At 55.1% G+C, this 23,545-nt stretch overlaps 1 protein-coding gene across 4 annotated transcripts in view; it reads right to left on the bottom strand.

Annotated features, from left to right (window-relative positions):
- TCF7 (transcription factor 7) overlaps nucleotides 1–10,092 on the bottom strand; it is a 31,244-nt gene extending 21,152 nt beyond the window's left edge. For all 4 annotated transcript variants that reach the window (XM_061188174.1, XM_061188172.1, XM_061188175.1 and 1 more), the window contains exons 1-3: nucleotides 9,648–10,092; nucleotides 9,389–9,455; nucleotides 8,755–8,879 (exon numbers count right to left, since the gene is read on the bottom strand). In XM_061188174.1, the coding sequence (XP_061044157.1) occupies nucleotides 8,755–8,879; nucleotides 9,389–9,455; nucleotides 9,648–9,899 (444 nt within the window). In that variant the 5' untranslated portion in view covers nucleotides 9,900–10,092. The remainder of the gene's footprint in view (nucleotides 1–8,754; nucleotides 8,880–9,388; nucleotides 9,456–9,647) is intronic.
- Between the last annotated feature and the right edge of the window lie 13,453 nt (nucleotides 10,093–23,545).

Raw genomic sequence — 23,545 nt, 5'->3', positions numbered from 1 at the left:
CTGTCTCTCCCTCCCTACAATTCCTTCTTGCCTGACGGGGAGACTAGGCCTGGAGCAGTTCTTGCAATGCCCAACAAAGCCCCACCTGAGGCCCACCCGAGCAGCAGGCCTCTCCAGCTGACGCTTATCTGAACCTCAGAAATCCTCATGGCCAGGGCTCCCCACCCCCGTTTACAGAAGGAAACTGAGACCCAGAGAGGTTAACAGATTTGCCTGAGGTCACACACCCAGGGGAGAAGGTGGCCTCAGTCCCTGACTTCCTTACCCATCATAGCCCCCTCCCCTCATGGGCAAATTGGGCTTCCTGGGAGGGGTGATCGGCCAGCCCTGGCTAGGCTGCCCAGACACGGGGGGCTGGGGCAGCTGTAACCATGCACCCCCAGGACCCACTGTTCCCTGGGGCCACATCCTGCCCATCCACGCCTGCAGCCCCAGCCACACACTCGCCATCAGCTGAAAGCAGGGAGTGTGGAGCCCAGACACCTCTCCGTCCGTGGAGAGCGAAAAAGATGGTTGTTTTAATGGCAGGGGTAAAGGGGTTGGCAAAGCATCTGCTTCCTCTGATCTCCAAGGAGCTTTGGCTGTGGAGTTGGCTGTGACATGAAGGCTGTGTGTCACCATCTCCCTCTGGGCTCTAAAGCCGTATCTGCTGGCACAGCCCAGGCAGGCAGGCTCCATGGGTGGGACAGGCTACATGGCTGCCTCCCCACAAGAGATGGCCAAACTCACCAAACTACTACCTTGGGCCAGGGACCCTATCCAGCAGGGGACAGTCCCTCTACCCACCAGGGGACTGAGCCCCATGTTCTGCAGGACCAGAAGGGGCCAAACCCTCTGACCAGGACAAACCCTCCCGGGCTGCAGCTCAGAGACTACGCATGCCAAGGCTGATGTGGGCCACACCTCTTTAAGGGAGGGAGGCGGCACCCACGTCCAAACCCCAAGCATCAAAGGTCTGCGAGCTGAGACAGCAAACTGCCTGAAGGAAGAAGCTAACAATGTCCTGGGTTCTCAGAGACCCTCCATTGACTCCTGGGGCCTTGGAGTCCTGCTAGAGACAGTGCTGATGAGACGTACTCTCCACACCCTGGCTAAAGCACCAATGGGCTGTACAACCTGACCTCTGGGGTTCAGCTCCCCTCAGGAAACAGTGGACAAGACCCTGGACTCATGACCCTGGAGTGAGACTGAGAGTCAAAAGAAATAACACAAAACTTCCACCTCTGAGGCACTCCTGCCTTGCATGTGCCAGTTCGCTCGGGTCTGCCCTGCCCAAAGCCCACCCCATCCCTTGCATCCCAGCATCCACCTGCCCCAGCTGCCGGCTCTGCCCGCCTCACCCTCTATGTTCAACTCAAACCATCTCCCGTGGGCACCACACTGCCCTTCATGCTGCTAACACACTGCAGGTACCCACCAGCCACTCCTGGGCTCTGGAACCAGCACCGCCCGGGTATTAAGGTCACGTGCTGGGCCTTCAGTGCTGGCCCTTCTCCAGCCTCACAGACCCTGGGCTTCGGGTGGCCCTTCCAATGACCAAGAACATACTAATTTCTGCCTCTCCTCCTCTGCTTGAGCTGTGCCCCCGACCTAGAGCATTCTCCCACTCTCACCTTTGCAGGTTCTGGGCCAGCCAGAACTCTCCCCTGTCAGGAAGCCTTCCTGGCTGCCCCCACTGGCCTCCCTCCCTCCTCAGTGCCCTTTATCCAACATGGCCGACTCTGAGCCCCCAGGAGAGTCTCTTTGCCTTGCCAGAACTGAGCTCTGGGGGGTGGGGCAGAGGCAGCCGTCCCCTCTGTGCTGAGCCAAGGCCAAGTGGGGCTCAGTAAATACCGGTTAAGAGTCTGGACCAGGATTCTAGATACAGCTGGCACTATGTCGTCGACCAGCTGAGGGCCCGAGGGCTGGCTGGGCCGGACAGCTGTCCTCTTTGCCCTGCCCCAGGGGAACTGGCTGCTGAGCTGAGGACGGAGAGCATCAGGGGCTTTAGTCCAGCCGCACCTTCAGGAGCACTGCACCTACTGGCCCAGCGTCCTTTACAAGGGCCATTCCCACACAGTGTTAACAATCCCTCCCACAGTGGCTTCCACTCATGAAGCACCTACTATGTGCCAGGAACTCCATATACACTATCTCGTTCCATTCCACAGTAACCCAAGGAGGTAGGAACCTTCGCTATCCTCATTTTTAGATGAGAAAGCTAAGGCCCACAGGAGTTCACTTACCCAAGGCCACTCAGCCAAGGAGTGGAAGATATGGTATTTGAGGGCGGAGCTTCCCGACTCAGGCCTTCCCCCTTTACTCCTCTAAGGGGCCTTGGATAAGTCCCTTCCCTGACCTGGCTTTACTGTCCCCACCTGCAGAGGAGGGTTGTTACCCAAGGATCTGTGCACTGTACCGTTGGGGGAGGGGGAGCCCTGTGACCTGATAAAACACCTGTTTCCTCCAACAGAGTCTTGTTTGTACACAGTGGCAGGAAGCAGCCAGTCACAAGGTATGAGGGAGTGTGACTGTATGGCTTCGGGACCGCAGCTGCCCGAGGAGGCTCAGAGGGAGGCTGCGGCTCCCCTTGTCCCCTCCATGTGGCTCTGTGCCCACCCTGATCCAGCCTGACCTCAGCAGTTATGCGACTTGAAACCAGTGCCCCTGCAGCCCATTCTTACAGCTCAGCTAAACCTCCCTTCATGCAGGAACGGGGGTTGGGTGTGATCTTAGGAGACCCAGGAGGGCATGGGCTGCCAACTGGCCATGAGAGGGGACCACCAAGGCCCCCCCTCTTCAACTCCACTCACGCCTAAGTCTTGGAGCACCTGGGGAAGCAGGCAGAACTGGTATGGATATCCCTGTTTGCGGGCTATGGAAGCTGGCTCGTGAAACCCTGCTGGGGCCGGGGGAAGAATACCTGGGTCCTGGTGACCAACTCAGGGCTCTCTGTCAGCCCCTCCACCCCGCTAAACTGGAGGAGTGGATGGCAGCCCTAAAACTGCAGCCCCTGGTGACAGGGTGGGGCAGGGGTCTGCAGGATAGGCCTCCTTCAGGGTGCTTTCCTGGCCCTGAAATGCATCAGGGAAGCCCCCAAAACAAAGTTTCACCTTGGGAGCAGCTGGCGGTGAGGGGGTTGCTGCAGATTTTCCAAATACCACACAGCCTTCCAAGTCAGGAAGGAATGCAAGTCAAAATTACTTTTAAGTCTCACTGCCCACCACGAACCTATAAAACGAACAACAAAAAAGGGGAAACTCCACGTCAGCTATGCTTGGGCACCGCAAGGATCCCTCAGTGAACTGGGGCCATGATTCTTCCTACCTCTTGAACCCATAATTCTCTTTGAACATTATGCTCCAGGAAAATAATCAAAATGGAAACTAAGGAGTGATTTGTATAGAGCATCGTTCCCACTGGTAAAGGCGGCAAGCTGCGAGCAAACTAGAAGCCCCATGAGGGAGAGATGAATAATAAACATGAGGGAAAACAAGCAAAGAAGCCGTGCATGGGCACTGCCTGGGGGCCTGCACACCAGGGAAGCGTCGGAGCAAGACACAGGGGTGTTGCACACGGGGCACCATGTGAGAAAAGCTCTGGGAGTGGTTCAGAAGCTAATGGCCATGAAGGTCTTTTCCCTTTTTTTTCTTACAAAATAGCTTAAGCCCCTAACATCTTGTGTAAAGGGCTTCTATATGGTTGGGGAAGGGGAGCCTCTTTCTGAAAAATCTCTGGGCGGTGGGAGAGGATTCTCAGGATGGAATGAGTGACTATGGCTCCCAGTCTGGCCCCAGGAACAACACTTTTCCTCCCAAGAATGCCTGGGTGAGGCAGGCATTGAGGAGGGGGCCTGTGCACCTGAGTCCCACCTGAGGGCTGGTCCCCAGGGTTCAGACCCCCAAACCCCGTGGCCCAAAGTGGAGATATAATTCTCCAGACAGGAGTGCACATGGAGCCTACCACTGAGCCACCACTGGTCCCAGAGGAGCCAGGACAGCAAGGGAGAGGGATCAATTGTGGCCAAACCCCGACCCCCAAGCCCAGGCCACACTGGCACCTTCCTGGGCACATCCCTGGTACTGCTGCCTCCAGTCCTCACTCCAACTCTGGGAGGAGGGCTTGCCACTCCCATTGTGCAGATGAGGAAACTAAGGCTCAGACATACTTCTAACACATGGGCTGTCTCTGGACTAAGCATGGAAAGTGCATCATAAACCAGTGCCAACCACCTTGGCCTGAAGAGCTGCCGGGGTGGGCAAGGCAGCCGAGGCCTGGTGGGGGATGACAGAGGGCCCCACTTGGATGGTCAGAGCAAGTCTCTCTGAGGAGGTGACACCTGAATAAGCCCTGAGTGAGGAATGAGAAGCAGCAGCTAGGTGAAGAGCTAGAGAAGAGAATGCCGAACTGCGGGAACGAGCGCAAAGGTCTTGAGATGGAAAGAACTTGGTGGCTGTAAAACCTATCAGGCCACTGAGGTGGCTGCTTTTTAGGGAGAAAGGAAGAGTACGGTGCAGATGAGGAGGGGCGGTCAGCAGGGGCTGGCCACCCAGGCATTCAGGCCGTGGCGAGTGGCTTAGATTTTACTTCAAGAGCAATGGGAGCCTCTACAGGGTTTCATCAGGCGAGAGATGGGATCTGACTTATGTTTGGCTGCTCTGTGGATCCTGGATTGAGGGTTAGGGTGGGGTTGTGGGGAGGGACCCAGGTCCGCTGCAGGGACCCTAGAGGAGGCTGCCTTCCTGGAGGAGGGATGGTGATGGTTGGGGCTTGGGGGTAGCGAATGAAGTAGAGACGTGGAAGATTTGGGATGGCTGAAGAGAGCCCAGATGCCTGCCAGCCCCCTATTTGTCTTCATCTGGCAGACAACTCTACTCCTTCAGGAAGCTGCTCAGCAGACCTTCCCCATAGCCTAGGCAGGGGCCAGGTCTGCCCAGGACACGCCAGCAGGACCTTTTGTGACAGTACTCCTCTGGCCAGGGATTCAGGTCTATTCATCTGTCTCCTCCACTCAGCTGGGCACTCCAGGGGCAGAGGCTGGTTCTGCTCTGTCTGGTGCCCAGCCTGGTGCCAAACTCTCTCCTAACAGGCTTCATCCCAACCAGGGCCGGTGACCAACCATCACTACCCCTCCTCCGTGAGGCCCCACTGCTCACCCTCTGAGGGGTGTGGAGGGTTGGGTGGGTGCATCTCTGCAGAGCCCCCCCGGACAGGCTAGCCATGCGTCAGCAGCACTTCCTTCCTCTGCTCAAGTCTTGCTCATACTCTCACCTCCTGCTCCCCCAGGGCTCGCTCCCCTCACTTGGACCTCAGACCTTGGAGTCAGAGAATATGAGCCCGATGGCCAGGAGTCCACTGCTTCAAGTGGGCTCCTCCATGTCAGATGTCTCCGGGCATGCCCAGACACCAGGATGGCACAAGGGAACAGCCCCAAGTCCCTGCAAGAGCCAAAAGGCTCAGCTCAGCTATTTTTTTTTTAAATTGAGATGTAATTCACATACCTTAAAATTGACCATTTTAAAGTATACAATTCAGCGGCTTTTAATATATTCACAAGATTGTGCAACCATCACCACTATCTAATTCCAGAACATATTCATCACCCAAAAAAAGAAACCCCATACCCATTAGCAGTCACTCCCCATTCTCCTCTTCCCTCAGCCCTCGGTAACCACTCCTCTACTTTCTGTCTCTATGGATTTGCCTATTCTGGGCATTTCATCTAAATGGCAAAAGGCTCAGCAGCCTTCCAGGCCACAGATACCAAGCAGAGCCCATAGAAGGGGTCAGAAGAGTGACATGGCCTCATACCCTTTTTGAGATGAGGATTTGCACCAGACTGTCAGTTCTGCACTAAGAGTCTGAGTTTCCCTAAGGAGTGATGCCTTACTCATCCCAGAAATCCCTCAAAGTCTGGCGCAGGACCAGTCATTGCCCCTCCCCACCTCAATCCCAGAGCGGAGCAAACAAAACAATAGTGGCTACTGGTCTAGGCCAGTAACTGTCTGCAAGCCTACATTAGATGCCTGAAAGACATCAGCTATGAAATTAACTTTGACCTAATTTCCACTTCCAAAAACAGCGTTTGCAAGAAACCAAGTACCAAAAAGAAGGAACCTTTTGGGAAAAAAATCTCCCTCTGCCCCCCTGGCAGTTGTCTGTGAGGTGGTCATTTGGCCCATTGCTCCTGACAACGTTCAAGTCTGCCTGCTTTGAGGTGTCCAACGTAGCAGCCGCGTGGGTATTCCACCCACACAAGGGCAGATGAGGTCCCTGGCATGGGTTTTCCCCACTGTCAGGGGAGGTCAAGCGTTCGGCCCTGAGCTCCCCCGCACAACTGTTGACCACTTGGATTCTCTCAGAGAGGGCAAAGAGCAAGAGGGGCCAAGTTCTAAGGCTCATGGGGAGGGGCTGGGCAGTGTGTCATCTGTCCCCTGAAGAGGGGCTCAGGAAAGCAGAGCTTTGGACAAGAACTTCCAAAGGCAATTTTCCTCAGGTCCCCTACAAGGGACTCCTAACCCATCATAAGAGTTTCTTTCCTCATTCCAGACACATGAACCTTGAATCACATGATAAATGTGCTCCCAAAACATGGGGTCAATTAATTTTGCTTTTTAAAACCTCACCATATTTTAAATGTCCACACAACTCTGAGTAACACAAAGAACTACTACTCTTATTTGCTATTTGGTTGTAAGTATCAGATTTGCTTAAAGGAGGCTCCCCTATATTCACGTACATCTTCCTCACCCAGCATCTCCCCAACTTAGGCCCTTGCCTCTGTCCCTGTCCCCAGCCCCATGGAGCAGCCGATGCCAGGGCACAGAAAGTCAGCTCCAGAGCCTGCCCTCCTTCTGTGTTCCCAGAAGCCAGGCTGCGGGAGGCTACAGCTGTGTGGGGAGGAGGACAAAGGGATCTGCCCCTATAAGAGAGGGTATGACACATAGAAATGCATCTGCTGTAGCTTGAGAAAGAGCCCAAAGTTGAAAAAAATGAATGATCCAGGCCAGGGGAGTGATGGTGTGCCTGCCCTAGTTCCTACTCCCCCCCAATCCTGACTGCTAGAGGCAGCCATCCATCTGCCTACACTTCGACCAGTGTAAGCTAAAGGACACCAAATGGTCCCATCACCACACCCTTATGAAGAACAAGGCACTCCCACTCTGGGCACTCTCCTACCACTTTCCCAGGCTGTGAAAGAAACTCAGAAACACCGCCTTTTCCCTGCACCTCTGTGGAATCATAAGATGCTGGAGGGAATCTGCCTGCAAGGCCTGCTTTGGGTCCTAGACCTTTTGTTTAGTCATGATTATCAGGGACCCCAGCCCCCTGTTGGCAGCTCACGTGCCTGTGGTTTGGCAGTGGTGGGTTATGTCCCACCACTTGGCCCCAAATCTAAGGGTTTACACCTTGTAGGGGGCCCCCAAAGCATCCTTCAGTATCAGCTCATGGAGGGTAGAGGTCTCTGGGGAGAGCTGCTGCGTCAGGTGGCAAGGTCAGAAGGTGAGCCCCTTGCCCCACAGACTTGGAAGGAAGCGAATACCTCACAGACGGAGCCACCCCAGAGCAGAAAGCCAGACAGACCACTCAACCAACATGTTCCTTCACAGATGAAGGAATGGGGGTCCAAAGGGCAAGGAGCTTATTTCTAGTCAGCTGCCTACCACCAGGTTTTCCATCCTGGGTTTCTGGAGAGAAGGCTCAATCTACTTTCTCATGTCCCACCAGCTTCAGCATGAAACAGCTTTCAGAACCAACCCTCCTCACTCCTGATCTGACACAGCCTGGCAGTCACTCTCCGCCCTCTGGGTGACCCCCACCACTAGCCATGTGAGCCTCCTACTGCTGGCCTGACCTGCACTGGGTCTACATTTGCACCCAACAGCCGCCCACCACAGATCCCAATCCCTTACATGTACTCTAGAAGCTCTAATCTCACCCCTGACTTTGGCCAGCTGAGCACACTCTGAAACACTAATCTGAGTTTTTCGTAAGTGCAGCTTTACTGCTGCTCCACAGCACTCAGAAAAGGCTCTTCACACTTTAGGTCATCTGCACCAATGGGCAAAAAGCATGGTTTGTAATGATCATGGAATCTCCTCAAAGCACTGGGTGCTTAAATTTAATTTGAAAATTCATTAAACAGGCCGCTTACTGACACTACTGATTTGAAACACCTTTGCAAACCCTTCCTGGTGCATTTGAGACCAAGCCAGCTTCATAAAAACCCACTTTCCACACATCGTGTTCGGGTTGTTTCTCTGGTAAGGCCACATTCATGCCAATAAGGACAGAGCGAGTAGAGCATGTTTCTCCTGTACAACCAGGAGACCTGAAGACCAGCTTTTCTGCCCGCTCCTCCAAACACTGAGGATTGGGGCTTAGTGGGAGAAGGCTAACAGCAAAGCTCACAACTCTGAGCACACTACATACTCCACCCTCAGGAGGGATGGGTGGTCTCAGCTTAACCGTTCTCCAAGCCGACTCCATCCCAGCATCACCTAGCACCAGGACAGGGCCCACGCCTGCTAGTGAGCAAGCTGGGAAGACAAAAGCCAACCGCTGGAGGCAGGTGGGGTGCCTAGGGCAGCCCTCCTTCCTTCAGGAAAGTTCTCCTTCTGGTTCAGATCCCGCTGGGTGTGGATGGGGAAAGAGACAAGAACAGAGTTCTATATCCATTTTGTTTTAGGTAAAAGTCACTTCTTGCCCATGCCTCACATACCTGATCAAGAAGGTAGCAGGCACAAGGCGGGCTGGGCTGCTGGGGCCACTTACCAGCGAGGGCTGCGGCTGGGGGTGCTGCCCTGCTCCCGACGGGGGTGGGTAGTGCATGAGCAGATTGAAGGCGGAGTAGACGGTGTCTTTGTACATGCCGCTGGCGCACTCTGGGGCCTTCAGGCCTGGAAAAACCACAGCTGGTCAGAAGCGCCAGCCCGGGCGGCTCGGGCTGAAGGCTGTCTGTTCGCTCGAGAGAAAATCGGAATTGCCAAGGGGTCCCCTTCAAGTTCGTGACTTGAAGGGCCGGGGGTGCCCGCAGTGCCAAGTTTCGACGAAGGACCCCGAGTTCGGGCCTCCCTTTCTCGGCCCCCACTCCGCCCTCCGGCCAAGGAACCTTGGCCAACGCTTTCTCCTCAAGTCGGGGGATTAGTCAGTCACCTGGGCAGGAGGGGAGGCGGCGATGGCGGGGGTCTGTTTACTCCTATAAAGGTCAGGGCACCGGAAGTGACTCGAGCCCGGCGGCGCCCGGGAAACCCGCCCCCACTCCCCCACCCCCTCGGTTTTACCGCCTCCTCGAGCTGCAGTTGGGGGGAGGCACCCCCTCGGCTCCCTCCCGTCCTCAAAGGCCCCGCTCTCCCACCGAGGCCGGGCCTTAGCGGGAGGAGGGGAGCCGGGCCGGGCAGAAACTCACCGTCTTCCAGAGACTCTGGAAGTTTGTCGGGGAAAAGTCTCTGCGAAGTGTGTTCCCGCCCGAGAGCCTGCGGGGAGATCCAGAGGGGCCTTGAGAGGGCTGGGAAAGCTGGGGGCTCGGGGCCCGGGGCAGGAGGGGTCTGAGGGATGCGGACCCCCGAGGGCCGCGGGAGGGAGGGGCGGGGCAGCGCGAGCCGAGCGCCCGGGCCGGCGGAGCGCGGCGGCTGCGGGGGAGCAGCGGGGCGCGGGCCGGCGCTCACCTCGGCCCCGACCTCGGCCTCGCCGCGGGCACCGGCGCCCGCCCCCGGGACCCCCGCGTCGCCGGCCGCGCCCTCGGACTCATTGACGAGCGACGACTTGAGCTCGGCCAGGTCGCGCTCGGGGCCCGCGGCGCTGTCGCGGCTCTTGTCGTCCTGCTCCTCGCCCTCGTCCTGGAAGGCCAGCAGCTCGTCGGGCGCGCCGAGGTCGTCGCCGCCGCCCGCGCCGCCCCCGCCCGAGTCCAGCTGAGGCATGGTGCGCTCCGCCCTCGGGGGCGCGGGGCGCGGGGGTGCGGGGCGCGGAGCCGGCCCGGGAGGCAGCGAGCCCGGAGTCCGGACCTCCGAGCCCGGAGCGCGGCGGGCGGAGCGCGGGCTGACTCCGCCTGGGCGGGCTGCGGGCGCGGGGCGCGGACGCAGGGCGCGGACGCAGGGCTGAGAAGCTCGGGGAGCTGGCGGGTCCGAACATCAAAGGCGCCGCCGGCTGAGTGCCGGGGGCGGGGCGGGGACGCCGGGGGCGGGCCCGGTCGATGGGCGGAGCCATAGCGCCCCGCCCCTCCTCTCCCGGGAGAGGCCGGGACGTACCCAGTGGGTAGAGACTTAAAGGGCTCGCTCTCCCAGGCATAACCTGAGTGAGGCGTCGGAGGAGCCTGAAAAGCATCACACTTCTGAAATGCGGGGACTCTAAAGGAGATTCTTGACCTTGATTCCTCACCTACAACAAGGGAGTCCCTTCCTGCGCCCAGGTTTCTCCCCCAGCTGCGGAGGGCGCGGAGTTTGTGGGTGCCTTGGAACGGGAGCCAAGGTGTGAGCAGTCTGTGCCCCGGGCCCAGTATGTCCTGGGCTTGGAACTGGGGGCTTCCTAGAGCTCGGGGGCTGCTCGAGGCTGTGCTCGAACACCGGGCCGGCAGAGTTAGGACTCCTCAAAACTCCATTCTCTGGCGCATCTTCCAGCCTTCTGCCAATCTGGGACCTCCTTCCAGGTCGCCCGCACACAGTGCGAACGCAAGCATATACCCCTCACACTTCTATTGAGTGCCTGTTGTATGAGGGACTCATACATTACACATCTGTGATGGGCCTCTCAGCCATGTGGCGGCTCCGAGGCGCGAACACAGCCAAGTGGGCAAGGGGGAAATATCCCGCCAGACCCCATTCCAATCCTCCAGCGCCATCCCCCCACCCCACCCCCAACACCTCGCTCAACTGAGTTCCATGCCTGGAACCTGCGGCTGGGGGAGGGGAGACTTTGGGCAGCTACGTGGGCCGCGGGATTCTGACGAGGGGTCAGTGGTCCCAGCAACTTAACCGGGAAGTCGCATTCCCGCAGAGCTCATTGACTCTGAGCCTGGCGCAGGCGGGCCCCCGCAAGATCTAGGCTGCAGGGTCTGTAGCCGGAGGAGGGCGGGAACGTGAGCCACCTTCCATCGCATCTACCAGGCACCTTGGGTCATGTCCACGCGGGCCTCCTCAGCACACTTGACCTCAGCTCAGCCACTGCATCTAGGAAAGACACCGGCCCTTTTGGATCGCGGTGCAGTAAACCCAGCAGGTTTCGGTGCTGGATTCAGTGTAGACGTTCCCACGTCTCCCGAAAGCAACTGGTGCAGAGGGTATTTAGGAGGCGAGAGCGCCTTGGACGCGTGTCCGGTTCAGAGTCCCACAGGAGTCCTGTAGCGGCGCAAAGCCTGGCCGGAAGAGGGCCGCGCCGCCCCTGCGGGTCCAGGCCCAGCCGGGCTGGCTGCGGATCAAAGAGCCACGGCCGCCCTTCTCTGCGTTCAGATCCTATCTGCACCCGCCCAGCGGGGCGCCTCGGCCCCCCACCTCAGGGCTAGAGTGCCCACTTTTCCTCCCTTCCCGGTGCTGGAGGGGCGTGGCGTGGGGGGGAGGGGGTTGGGCACTGGTGCTCAGCTTGGTGATGGAGATGTGGGAAGACCCTGCCCATTAGGTCTCCCCGGGCTCCTTTCCTGGCTGTGAGCTTGCTGCTCAGTCTCACTCATCCCCTCTAGAGTGTGTGTGTGGGAGGGTTGTTCCAGCCTGACTTGGCCCAGTTGAGGGGCAGAGGGTACAGGAGGAGGGGCCCACAGCTTCCCCCATCCCCTGCCCCTGAGGTTGCAGGGTCTGACTTTGGAATGAGCGTCCTCTGGGAAGTTGAATGGGAATACGAATCTGCCTAATCCAAAGGCTTTGGAGGTCCTCCTCTGTTTGCGGGTGACCCCAGCTTAGTAGGAGCCTCCTTCCTCCAGGAGAAGGTCTGCAGACCCATGCCATCACAGTGGACATAGGCCAGTGGGGATTGAGGTTTTCTCCATGGAGAAAGGAGAGAAGTCAGGGCAACAGTGAAGTGGCTGGTTTGTTTTTCTCAATAAGGCTAAATTTTTTTCAGCTTAAAGTATTAGCCTTTAATCAGAGATTATGAACTTTCTGCTCTATTGGGATGAAAACAGCCTTTCTTTACTAAAATGATAGTGAGAATTGATTTTTTAAATATGCTTATTTGGCAAAAGAAAAACTTGGCCACTCTCTGTTCCCTCTGCCACCCCAAATTTCTTTGGACATTTTATAGGGCTGTGAAATCCCAAGGTCTGGGATCTGCTGCCCTATGGGGTCATGGCCCCAACCTCTTGCCCTGCTGGGTGGAACTGGGGGAGGGGGTGGGTGAGTAGGGAGAACAGAGGGGTGAGGTGGGGTAAGGTTGGGAGAGAGAAGCTGAGGCTCAGACATCCACAGCCACACTGGAATCAGCCTGAAGGCTTGCTGAGGGAGCCTCTACCCTATACCTGGACTCAGGCTGTGGAGAAGGGAGGGGCCGAAGTGGGGACCTGCCCTCCAGGAGGCATTGACTGTTTGAGAAGCTCAGAAATTACTAGAGCTGAGTTTGTTACTGTATTAATCTGTACAGATGATGGGCAGAAGGAGCTCAGATATGGGGAGATCAATGTGGCTGGAGCGGTCAGGCTGGTTTCCTGAAGGAGGCGGATTTCGTCTGGGCCTGGAAGGCTCTGTAGTGGTTGGAGAGATATAGAGGAAAAGGTATTCAGGCTTGTCCCCAAAAGATATATACTCACCTCTGCAGCAGCCCCTTGTCTGGTCAGCACTGAATCCATCATCCACACAGTGACTTCATATTACTGAGTGATTACTATGTGCCAGGCATCATGGCAAGAGCTTCACACACATTATCTCGTTTATTCACCATACCAATCCTGTGACATAGGGACTATTATCCCCATTTATGAATGAGGAAACTAAAAAGCTCAGAGAGGTTGAATAAGTCACCGCAGGTCTCACAGTTTAGAAGTGAGGGTATTAGTATTCCGAACCCTGGCAGTCTGACTCCTGAGCTACCCTAACCACCACACTCTAGTGTTCCATTATGACTTCTAAAATTCCAGAGGGTGTCCTTATCTGCTTTGTGATCTTTGCAGACAAATGCTGATGAATGAGCTGTCACTAATAGAATCCCAGCTTTCTGGGTGGCTCACGTTGCATACAGGGGCCACCAGGAGGATTGGGGAAACTTCCTGGCTGGTCTGAATAGGGTGGCTCAAGCCCTTTGCTGGTTGAGAGGGCCCAGAGCATCTGCCTTGAGTCAGACAGACCCCAGCCCGTACCATCTCTCCCTTGGGCTCACCCTAGACTGCCTGCTCTGGGCGCTGACTCAGATCCCAAACAGAGATGATAGGCCCTGGGGTTCCTCTGTGGGGTGGTGAGTGGAATCTGCCGTGGCTGCCCCCCCTGGAGGTGACCAGGGAGTTTGGGGACCAGGGCCAGCTGCAGAGAGGCCCCAGAATCTTCTGGACTCACGCAGCCCAGGCTTCATTTTCACACAAATGAACCAGGTGGATCGCGCTGTCATCAGATGCTGAACGCAGGACAAAATCAGAGCTCTTAAGGGTTGAGGGATGGAACAAGAGAGCTCTGGGTTTGGATTTAGACAGACCTGGTTTCCATCCCTGCCCTGTCATTTATTAGCTGGGGGACCGCAGATAAATCGCTGACCCTCTCTGAGCCTCAACTTCCTCAGGGGTAAAATGGGTGTCACCCCAGAGCCTGCCTCGCACTGTGGGAGCAAGGCTGAGATGACTCACGTATCCTAGGAAAGAGCTTAGCACAACACCCAGCACATTCCAAGCACTAATAAATGGGTGCTCTTGAGCTAGATATTTTTCAGAAGTTGTTAGGCTAATTGGCTCTTCATGTAACGTCATGTAAATCATCTAAATGTTCTCATGGCCTGAGCCCACTTAATCACAACTAAGGCTGAAAATATACATTTCCTTTCCTTTTCTTTCAAGTTCCTTTAACATGAAAGGCCCGCATGAACTCTCTGACCTTTTCTAACAGGGAGACCCTTGAGATGTGGTGTTTCCAGAAAACAGCTCAAAGGAGCCCCAGATGGATTTGGTAAATTACAACGGGGAGAGAGGTTCAGAGTGGGTCTCTTCCTGCCCGCCAGCCGCCTGGCATCCTGTTGGGGCTTGCTGAACGCTGCCTGGAGGCTGGGCTGCTGGCTCCAGGCAGGAACACTTCCCATGGAGCTTTCTCTCTCGGGGCAAAGCCTGGTCACACGTCCTAGAGTCAGACTGGTTTGTTACTAGAAACACAGTTTGCTCTCTGAAAACTCTGTGTAGTTTCACTGCACGTCTGTGCATGTGTGTCTGTGTGTGTACATGTGGGAGGTTGTAGCCTGCAGAATGGCAAAGACACACAATTGCTGGGATGCGACTGCTCTGGCAGCTGCCTTTAAAATGAAGCAAGAGGGTTTGGGGGTCATTTTTTCCATCTTTATAATCTTCTGTGTGTTCTCCCCCAGACCCCCTCCCCCACAATTAATGCAATAACCGAGAATTACTCTTAAAATAGAAATTTAATAATGAAGCTCGATGTTAGCTTTTCCTGATGAAAACCCAAGGAAGTTTGGCCAAATTGGCTTGAGGGGTCGTAGTGGTGGTGAGATTATAAAGAGAGCTGCCCCACGGGTTCAGAGGGCTCCTTATGACAGTTTCCCAGGGCTTATCTCCCACATGGGACCAGCTATTGTTCCCAGTGAATGGGGCTGGGATTTGCTCACCTGGAGGAATAAAGAGTCCTGGGTTTCCACAGGAAGGGGTCCGGAGTCAGAGGCACCAAGGTGTCAGCAGCAAAGGCAAGCTGGGAGTGCCTGCTGCGTGCCCAGCACTGTGCCACCAGGGCGCACTGGTCTCCCAAGAGCTCAGTAGTGGGAGGCTCTGTCCCGTACCCTGCTCCACCACTGGCCTGCTGGATGAACTGCCTTCTCCGGGCCCAGTGCCCCTTACCTAGTTTCAGGGATGCAGTGAGGAGCCTGTGGCGATGAGTCCAGAGGTGAGAGACAAGAGGCACCCCAAATGCAACAGGAAGTGGGGGACACTGAGGCCCAGTGTCCATGTGAGAGTCGCCGGCAGTTTCACGGAAGGGTGTGCCCACGTTCGCTCCTGTTTGGGTTGTGGGAACGGCCCCGGACACGGTGACGTACGAACGTCTTACCAGGAAAGTACCATTAGATGTCTCTTTTTGAAACAGGGCTGTCAGGGCTTTGCTGCTTATCGCTAGGGTCTGACACAGAGCTGGAGAACTGCGGTGCTCAGAAATTTTTGGATGGATGACTTACTTGATGGATGGATGGATGAGTAGGTGGATAGATGGATGGGTGAATCATTCATAGCAGGGACCACTTAGAATTCAGGGAGAAAGTAGCAAGCCCAGTACCCGCTTTCTAGGAACTTGCCGTCTTGCGGGGGACATCAGGCCAATAGAGTTCCCAGGAGCCAGGGGTTTGGAAACATGGCTGTTGTATGCATGTCATGGTGGACAGGGAGGGCTTCCGGAGGATGAAGGTCAGCCTAGGAGGCAAGCAGAATTTAGGAGGTGGGGCAGTAGCCCACACTCTGGGTGGTGATGAACTTTGACCCCATAGGGTCTCTGGGGCCTAGGTGAGCCAGGATCCTGGGAGAGAGTTTGGCTATCTGTTGATCCTTGCCCAGAATGGCACATCTTCATGCCCCACTTCCTACAGTCCCCTCAGCCCCCCTCCAACTGGGACAATTTCTCCCAAGTACCGCCTCCCCAGACACTGGCTCTCCCTGTTTACCTCCTCTCCTAGGACAGACTACTTCCTGGGCGCATAATCCACCATCTTGCACTGGGCTTCAAGGCTTTCCTGGCTCAGTGCCCCAAGTAAAGTGCCCCCTCTTTTCTAGCAGCTGGGCGGGGGGAGGAGCAACAGGACATGGGAGGTAGGGAGGATTAAAGGGGACCTGGGCCAGACCCTGGAGTCACTGCCAGTCCCAATGTACATGGCCAGTGAAGATTCTGAGAAGTCCTGCACCAGGAAAGTCCTGTCTAGCCTTCCTTGGTTAAGTGCCTTCCAAACTTATCTGACCGTAAAACTATTTTTCCATGTATGATTTTCCAAAGAACGTGGCTCCCCTGAAAGTCTTTTGGGAAATGCTGGTATCCCTGGTTTCAGGAGGCAGAGACGGGCACTCCTTATCCAGAACATATTCCAATTTGTGTCCCTGATATGGAGGAAATTAGCAACACTTGCACCCCAAACTGGTCTTTACAGCTCTAACCAGGCTTCACTCTAGGCCTACTGGAGTCTCCGCTTCTTGGGATCATGGAACCTTCATCTGTGCCACTGCTGAGTGCTAATATGGACCAAGCATACTGTGGTGCTTAATAAATGCCTGCTGCCCATGGGATGGGGCTGTTGTGTAAAGGTCCAACCCACCTCGGTTCCTCAAACTCCCAGGGGCTATTCCCATTGGTTTGTTAGCTGGGAATTCAGCAGCGTCTGAGATGCCTTACTTTTTCAAGGCTCATCTCTGGTCTCTCCCTTATCCAGGAAGCCTTCCCACCTACTTGGGTCCACAGGGCTCTCTCTCCCTTCCAGACTCCCATTGCCTTTTGAATTGGAACCCCTCAACTGCTCTTGAGCTGTTCAGTCTCTGTTTCCCGTGAGTGAGTCTCCTGTCCCTCGACTGCTGTCTGTGTTGTCTGGTGGTCAAGAGCGGGGCTTAGAGCTCACAGCCTGTGTGTGAACTAGGGCTTCTGCACTTACTCATTGTGGGTGGGACCTTGGGCGAGTCACCTCTTTCTTGGAGCCTTCGGTTCCTCATCTGTTAAGTGGGCGCAATGATAGTATTGTCTCAAAAGCTGGGAAGGTGAGATGAGTTCCTGCTTGTAAAGTACTTTGCACGGTGTCACGTGTGGAGTAGGTTCTTGCTAAGTGGCGACCAGTTTCAATTATTATTATTGATCCCAGCCAGCAGGGCTGAGTTCAGGACCAGCCCTTCAAAGTGCTTAGCAGAGGCTGTCCTGCCATCTTGCAGTCCTGCTAGTCATGGGTGGAGAGCGGGAACCAAGGTGGGGAAGGCACCAGGAACCCTGCCTTCTGAGGCCAGGCCGAGGCCACTGAGTGTTCAAGTGGGGACTCCTGAGTGGGGACTCCTCCTGCCAAGAGATGGCCATCTCCAGATGTCTGCAGGCCGGAGGGAGCCAGCTGGCCTGTGGTGCCTGAGGGCAGAGGCAGGACTAATGGGAGGAAATTACATGGAGAGATTTCATCTGGCTTGAGGAAGCACGTCTACCAGGCAGAACTGGCCAACCGTGGCCCGCGCAGGCCACCGACAGAGTCAGTGAGCTCTCCCTGTCACCAGAGGTGTACGAGCAGAGGCTGGGGGCTTCCAAGGGAGGGAAGCCACTGAGGGGATTTCTACCCTTGAGGCTCCTCTGAGGCTGTGGGCAGCCCCTTGTACTTCCTGAGTGGGCCTGCCCCTCCCTGGCCCATCTGAGTCCACCGCAGGTGTCTGAGAGTGAGGGCAAAAGCTTGGATACTTCTGGCTCCAAACTGGGGCTGGAGGCTGGAGGGGAGAGGGTGTTGCTATAAGAGGCTGATCTCAAGGGGGTTAATAACCACAAAGTCACCTTTTTGAGGCAGCAGCTTAGTTCAGTGGCTGACATCATGGAGCCGGAGCCTGTTCTGTACCCAGGCACCTGCCTTAGGCCTGCTGGGGTCACGGAGGACAGAGATTGGTGGTGGGAGGGGTCTTATTCTTAAATCAGCCTCCTCTCTCTTGCTGCACCTTCTAAAACCAGGGGCTGAGGAGAAAGACAGGAAGAAGCAGGAGAGGAGAGAGCCTGGGTTTCAATACTGGTTCTGCCACTTGGTAGCTCTGTGACTTTGGACAAGTCACTTAACCTCTCTGTGCTTCAGTTTTCTCTGTAAGACGGAAAGATAATAATACCTCCCTCATTCGGTTCTTGTGAGGATTAAGTGAGTTATTGTTTGTGGTCCATAATAGTCCATAGTAAGTACCATGTATTTGTTAAATAGATAAAAATTAATTGATAAACTCACCTATGCCTAGCCTAGTAGCGTGCAAGGGTCTTTATATCAATCACCTTGTTTAGTCTCCACAACAGCCTAATGAGGTTGAAACTACTATTATTAGGGAAAGTGAATCTGAGAAGGTCAAGTTCCTTGCCCAAGGTCACACAGCTGATGAGAGGCAGGGTGAAGGTTTAAACTCCGGATGGTCTGGCTCTCCAGTCACTCGGCTCTGCTGCCCCACAGGTTTGCAGCCTCTCTAGGGAGGTAAGGTGCCAATGAGAGCAGGGTAACAACAGATCAGTGGGCAGGAAGGGGTAGAGGCGTCCCCCAACCCCCATCCGCCTTGGTCAGGCTGGAAGCCCCCTCTCGCGGCTGCTGCCTGGGAGAGATTTCTCTGACTAATTTGTGGAAACGTTGCTGGGTGACTCCGATTACAAATTACAGCCCTGCTTCCTCCAGCTGAGTAATCTCCATGATGGGGAGGAGGGGGCCTGGAAGTAGCCGGAGTTCTGGGCTGGCAGTGTTTGCCTTGGCGGTGACACTGCTGAGGGAGCTGGGCCACCCCAGACAAGCTCCAGGGACAAGGGACAGGAGCTGGACAAGGACACAGTCTCTCTGGGTGGTGTGGGGCTGTGGGCCTAAGGTGTCCTGCTCACTCCCATTTTCTCTTCTGTCCCAGCTGGACTCCTCTCTCTTGCTCATGACTGTGTGCCCTGGGCTGAGCCAGGGCCTGGCAGAGAGCAGATGTCCAATAAATACCTGTTGGATTCCAGAAGTCTCCAGACACTGCACTTCACTGTTTACAAAATTCCTTCCCCTCTGTTATCTCATCTGATCCTTACAACAACCATGAGAGGTAGATGAGGAAACTGCGGCTCAGAGAGAGGAAGTGACTTGACCAAGGTCACACAGCTCAAACCCGGTTGCCAGGCTCCAAGTTAACTGTAGCTCCGCAGCCCACAGAGACGTCTCCCCTGTCCTCGTGTGAGGACAGTGGGAGGACAGAAGGAACCCCTCGTGGATGGAGGCTCCCCCATGGCCTCCTTCGGCACAGAAGTACTCCTCAGAAACCGTCAGGGGAGATGGCCTTATAGTCTACTGGGACACAGAGCTACAGCCTCCAGGGCTTCTGACTGGGATGAGGGGGCTCAGGGATGCCAAGTTCTTTCCCAGCCTCTCCTGGCTGTCAGATAGACAGGTCCATGCAGTCAGAAGCTCTTTGCCAGGGAGGTGCGTCCAAGTCACTGTCCCAAAGGCCAGTCTCCATTCTGCAGCAGTGAAAGTACATCTTTTCACCTCTGGGTCACTGGTGGGCCTCTGCTGACAACTGCGGTTTTCCTGGTCAGCTCTGCTGTTTTTACTTTTTGTTCACTGCTCTATTATTACTGATATCTTAAAGGGTTTCCCCTTCTGGTCAAGCTTTGTCTTTTGTTTTTAATATAATTTTGGAACTTCTCTCCTCTCCTCTTTTCTTTCTCCTCTCAGCCTGTGGTTTTGGAAGATGCTGAAGCAGGAGGTAGGTGGGAGGCGGTTTAAAAGCAGCTTCCCCCTGCCTCCCTCCTCCCCCTGTCCCTGCCCCTAACAGGCCTGAGGGGCCCCCAGGGTGGACCCAGCTCTGAGGGCAGCACTTGGGGGAGAAGGCGCCCCTTTGAACTGGGAATTCTTTTTCTTGTTCTAAGTGGCTTTGGTTCTTCTAGCCCTGCACATACAAGCCCCCTTGGTGCCGTGACCCACCCCTTCTCTTTCTCTCCAACATTCTCCCCCTCTCGGGGCTGTCCCCACTGCTGAGGGAAGCTTCTAGCACAGCTGAGACCACTGACCATAAACAAGTCAACTTACTTCTTGGGGCCTGTAGTGCCCTGGGAAAATGGGCACATGGCAGAGCCTGACAAAATGGGGGATGGGAAAAGGCTTTCGTGCGGCCCCTCTGCTCATCCTGATTCATTGCGGGACTAGGTCTAGGCAGAAAACTCCCCTTCTGAAATTTGCAGCCGCTCTGGCTGGGGCGGGGGTTTCTGCAGCTGCAGCACTTGGGCCATAGCCACAGGCCCATTGCAGCACATTCTGGGCCTTAGGCAGGGGCTGGGATGGCCCTTCCATCCTGACTGTGGGGCTAGCGCTTGGCAGTTGGTTTTGGGAGGGCAGGACTGCAGAGCTCTCAGAGATTAACATGAATTCATACCTCCACCTTGGAGCCAGAGAAATACTCCTGGCCTCCTGCTCAGCCTTGTACGCGGGACCCCAAACTGGGAGGGACAGAAGTTCCAAGGTTTTTTGCCCCAGCTCCTCCCCCTCCAAAGTCATAGGGGCGGGACCTGGCTGGTTCTAGAACTACTCTTGCTTTTGTGGCTGAGCTCTAACTTTTCGTTTTGTGTTCAAAGATGAGATTCAGATCTGTAGGGGGAAAGCACTTAAAACCCCTTTGGTTGCTGAGACCTGTACCTGAGACAGACCCACGGCACACCAGCGTGGGAAATGCTGTCTTGGTCTTTCCTTTACACCCACAGAAAGTCCCGAAGGTGCCCAGGGCACCAGCTCACGGGCTAGTCAGGGAGCTGAGCTGTGATGCCGGCACAGAGAGGACCAGGCCTGTCTTGTTGACTGCTGGTGCCAGAGCCCCCAGAAAATGGGGGATCGTCAGTGGGAAGTTAAAGAGTTCCACTGTATGGACGAGGGCCTGGTGTAACTCCAGGCCCCAGACAGCTGAGTCTAGCTGTGCAGGCCTCAGAGGGTAGGAGAGCAGTGAGGACCAGAGTGGTCAGGGAGGGTCCCTGGAGGAGGGGCCAGAGCTGCACTGGAGGGCAATGAGATGGGAGGCAGGGACGGGGGCCTTTGGAGCAAAGGTTAGGAGGTGCTCCTCATCCTTTCTTCCCTGGACCAGCCCTGAGCACTGAGGAAAGCCAGATGGCTAGAGCTCAGAGAGACTCAGGAGATTGCCAGGACCCCTGAACGTGCAGGCGGGGAAAGAGGCCCAGAGAGGCAGGTCTCACAAATCATTGGCGCTCCTTCCTCTACTCCATAGCTCAAAGAATTTAGGAGCCCCTGCCCCAAGCTCAGGACATCGTGAAACGTGCAGCAAAATAAACAAAAATCCAAAGCACACATTTAGTATATTGAGCATGAGCTGCTTTTGTAATAAAAAATAAACCACTTAACGTCATTAAAAAAAAAATGCAGGTGGAAATAAACACTTTCGGGGTAGGGTGGGGCTTGGGAGCTTGCTGCATTACACGTAGTTCACGCCCTCACTGCCCCGGCCGGCCCGGGTGACCAGGCGGCTCCTTCCACAGCCTCCTCCCTCCCAGTGTTGGGGAGGCTGGATCTTGCTGGGGAGCAGCCGGACCCGCGCACAGCGCCCCCTTGTGGCTGGATCTGGAAGAGGCTGTGTCTGAACGGCAGGGGTGGGAAGTAAGCCGGTTGGCGCGGGAACACTGGATCCCCGCCTCTCTCCACAGCTGCTCCCACCGAATACTAGAGGACAGGCGCTCGGTCTCACCGGCAGAATTCACCTCCCTCAGTTATCAGGGAGCTGTGACAGGGTTCTCACCTGGCCTCTGGAGCAGGCCTGGCGGCCGGATGTGCAGGTTCAACTGAGCCCCAGAAGGGGGTCTTTTAGAACAGAATCGTTCACACGGGGCCTGACGGGGGTGGCAGGCTGCACGAGAGCTTGGAAGCCTCCAGTTGCTCCTGAGCCTCGGTCTGAGCCCCACCTTCAGTGCTGCTGACAGACCTGTGGTACACAGCTGGTGAGGTCCCACGGTGAGGGCTGCGCCGAGAGTGACAGGGCCACGAGGCCCCGCTCTACCCCGGCTCAGCTGCTCAAGCTGGAAGGATAGTAGCAACAGTAATGGCGGTAGGAATGTCACCTGGCATTTGCTGAGTGCCTCCTGTGGGCCAGCACAGCCGAAGCCTCACAACAGCTCCGTGAGGCAGGTGGGGTCTTCTTTTTAGTGAAAAATCTTAAAGGTAGAGAGAATTGTATAATGAGCCCACCTATATCCCATCGTCCCAATTTCACAATTATCAAGATTTACCACAAATGTTTCGCTTTTCCTCCCACCCTCCCCCTTCCTTCCTTCCTCCCTCCCTCCCTTCCTTCCTTCCTTTTCTTTCTTTCTCTCTTTTTAATTAAATATTTTAAAGCAAATCCCAGATATAATGTCATCTCACTCTTGCATGCTTTAGTATGTATTTCTAAAAACATGGACATTTTCTTAATAACCACAAGGCCGTTATCACATCCAAAAAAAATGAGTAATAATTCCTTGGTGTTATCTAATACCCAGCCTGTGAGGCAGGTACTCTTATTGTCCCCATTTTATTAGATGAGGAAACAGAGATTCTGAGGGGACCGGTAACTTGGCCCAAGGTCACAAAGCTTGTTAGTGATGGGGATGGGATCTGAACTCACAGAGTCTGACTTGGGAGCCTGCCCTCTAAATCACTCTCTCTGGTCCTCAGTTTCCTTCTCTGTAAAGTGAGGAACAATAATGACTGCCTTACTACTTCACAGGATAATGCATGAGTGTACCATGTTATTCTTGCCTCCAACAATAACAATGAAAATAATAACGACATAAAGCAATCAGAAGAATTAATAGAACGTTGGTATGACTGCAAATATGGCAATTAAAGGAAATTAAGGTCTGCTGAGTCCCCACTCATCTCTCAGCTTGTGCTTATCTCATGGAATCTTTACTCCAATCCTGTGTTTCCTGATTAGCAGCTTCATTCTGCAAGTGAGGGAACTAGAGGCTCAAAGGGAGGAAGTGCCTTTCCAAGGTCAGGATACTGGTAGCTGATAGGAGAAGGATTTGGAGCCAGGCTGCTCTCTTGGGGATGGCAGACATCGCTGGGGTGTGTCAGGAGCTGAAGATGACCTTTGCTAAGGACTTCAGGACATCCTGCCGTCATGGGGAATGTGCCAGTTGGGATTACTGCTTGTAAGCAACAGAAATCAGCTTTGGTAATTTGGGGGCAGAATAGGAGTTTATTGGAGGGATATGCGATGGCTCACAGAATGGATTAGAAGGAGAGATCCAGGCTGGGAAAAGATGAATGTGAAGTAGCCCTGTGGCCTGGAAGGCAGCAACTGCTCAGAGGTCTCAACTGACCCCCCAGCTCCCAACACACATCCTGGGATAAATCCACTTCTGCCTATTTCTCTGCTTCTACCCAGAGGCCCAGGAGAGAGCATCAAGGAACCCAGCCTGATGGCACAGCCCCTGCCCATCATGGCTGGGAAAGCATGGCACTTTCCTGGAGGGTTCCAGAGTGCTGGGTGGTGCCAGGGCTTTTTAAAGGAGTGAAACAGAAGGGAGCTGGAGGGGATTCCCCAGAGAAGGCTCTGCCATCTCTGGTTTTCACACTGTAATTTTGCTTTTAGTGCTTGTTGTGTGAGTCACATGTGAAAGTCTCTTGTTTTTCGAGGCCTGTGTCTGCTGCTGCTACCACCTTCACAGCGGCTGCCACCTCTAGGTAGGAGGCCCAGATCGCAGGCAGGATCCCCTGTCTACCACTGGGTGCTACAGATATGGGAGCAAAGCAT

The sequence above is a fragment of the Eubalaena glacialis genome, chromosome 4 (genome assembly GCF_028564815.1).
Source record: "Eubalaena glacialis isolate mEubGla1 chromosome 4, mEubGla1.1.hap2.+ XY, whole genome shotgun sequence".
In the NCBI taxonomy this organism is placed as follows: Eukaryota; Metazoa; Chordata; class Mammalia; order Artiodactyla; family Balaenidae; genus Eubalaena; species Eubalaena glacialis.
The sequence above is the reverse complement of the archived record's forward strand: the minus strand, read 5'-3'. Positions and strand labels throughout refer to the sequence as shown.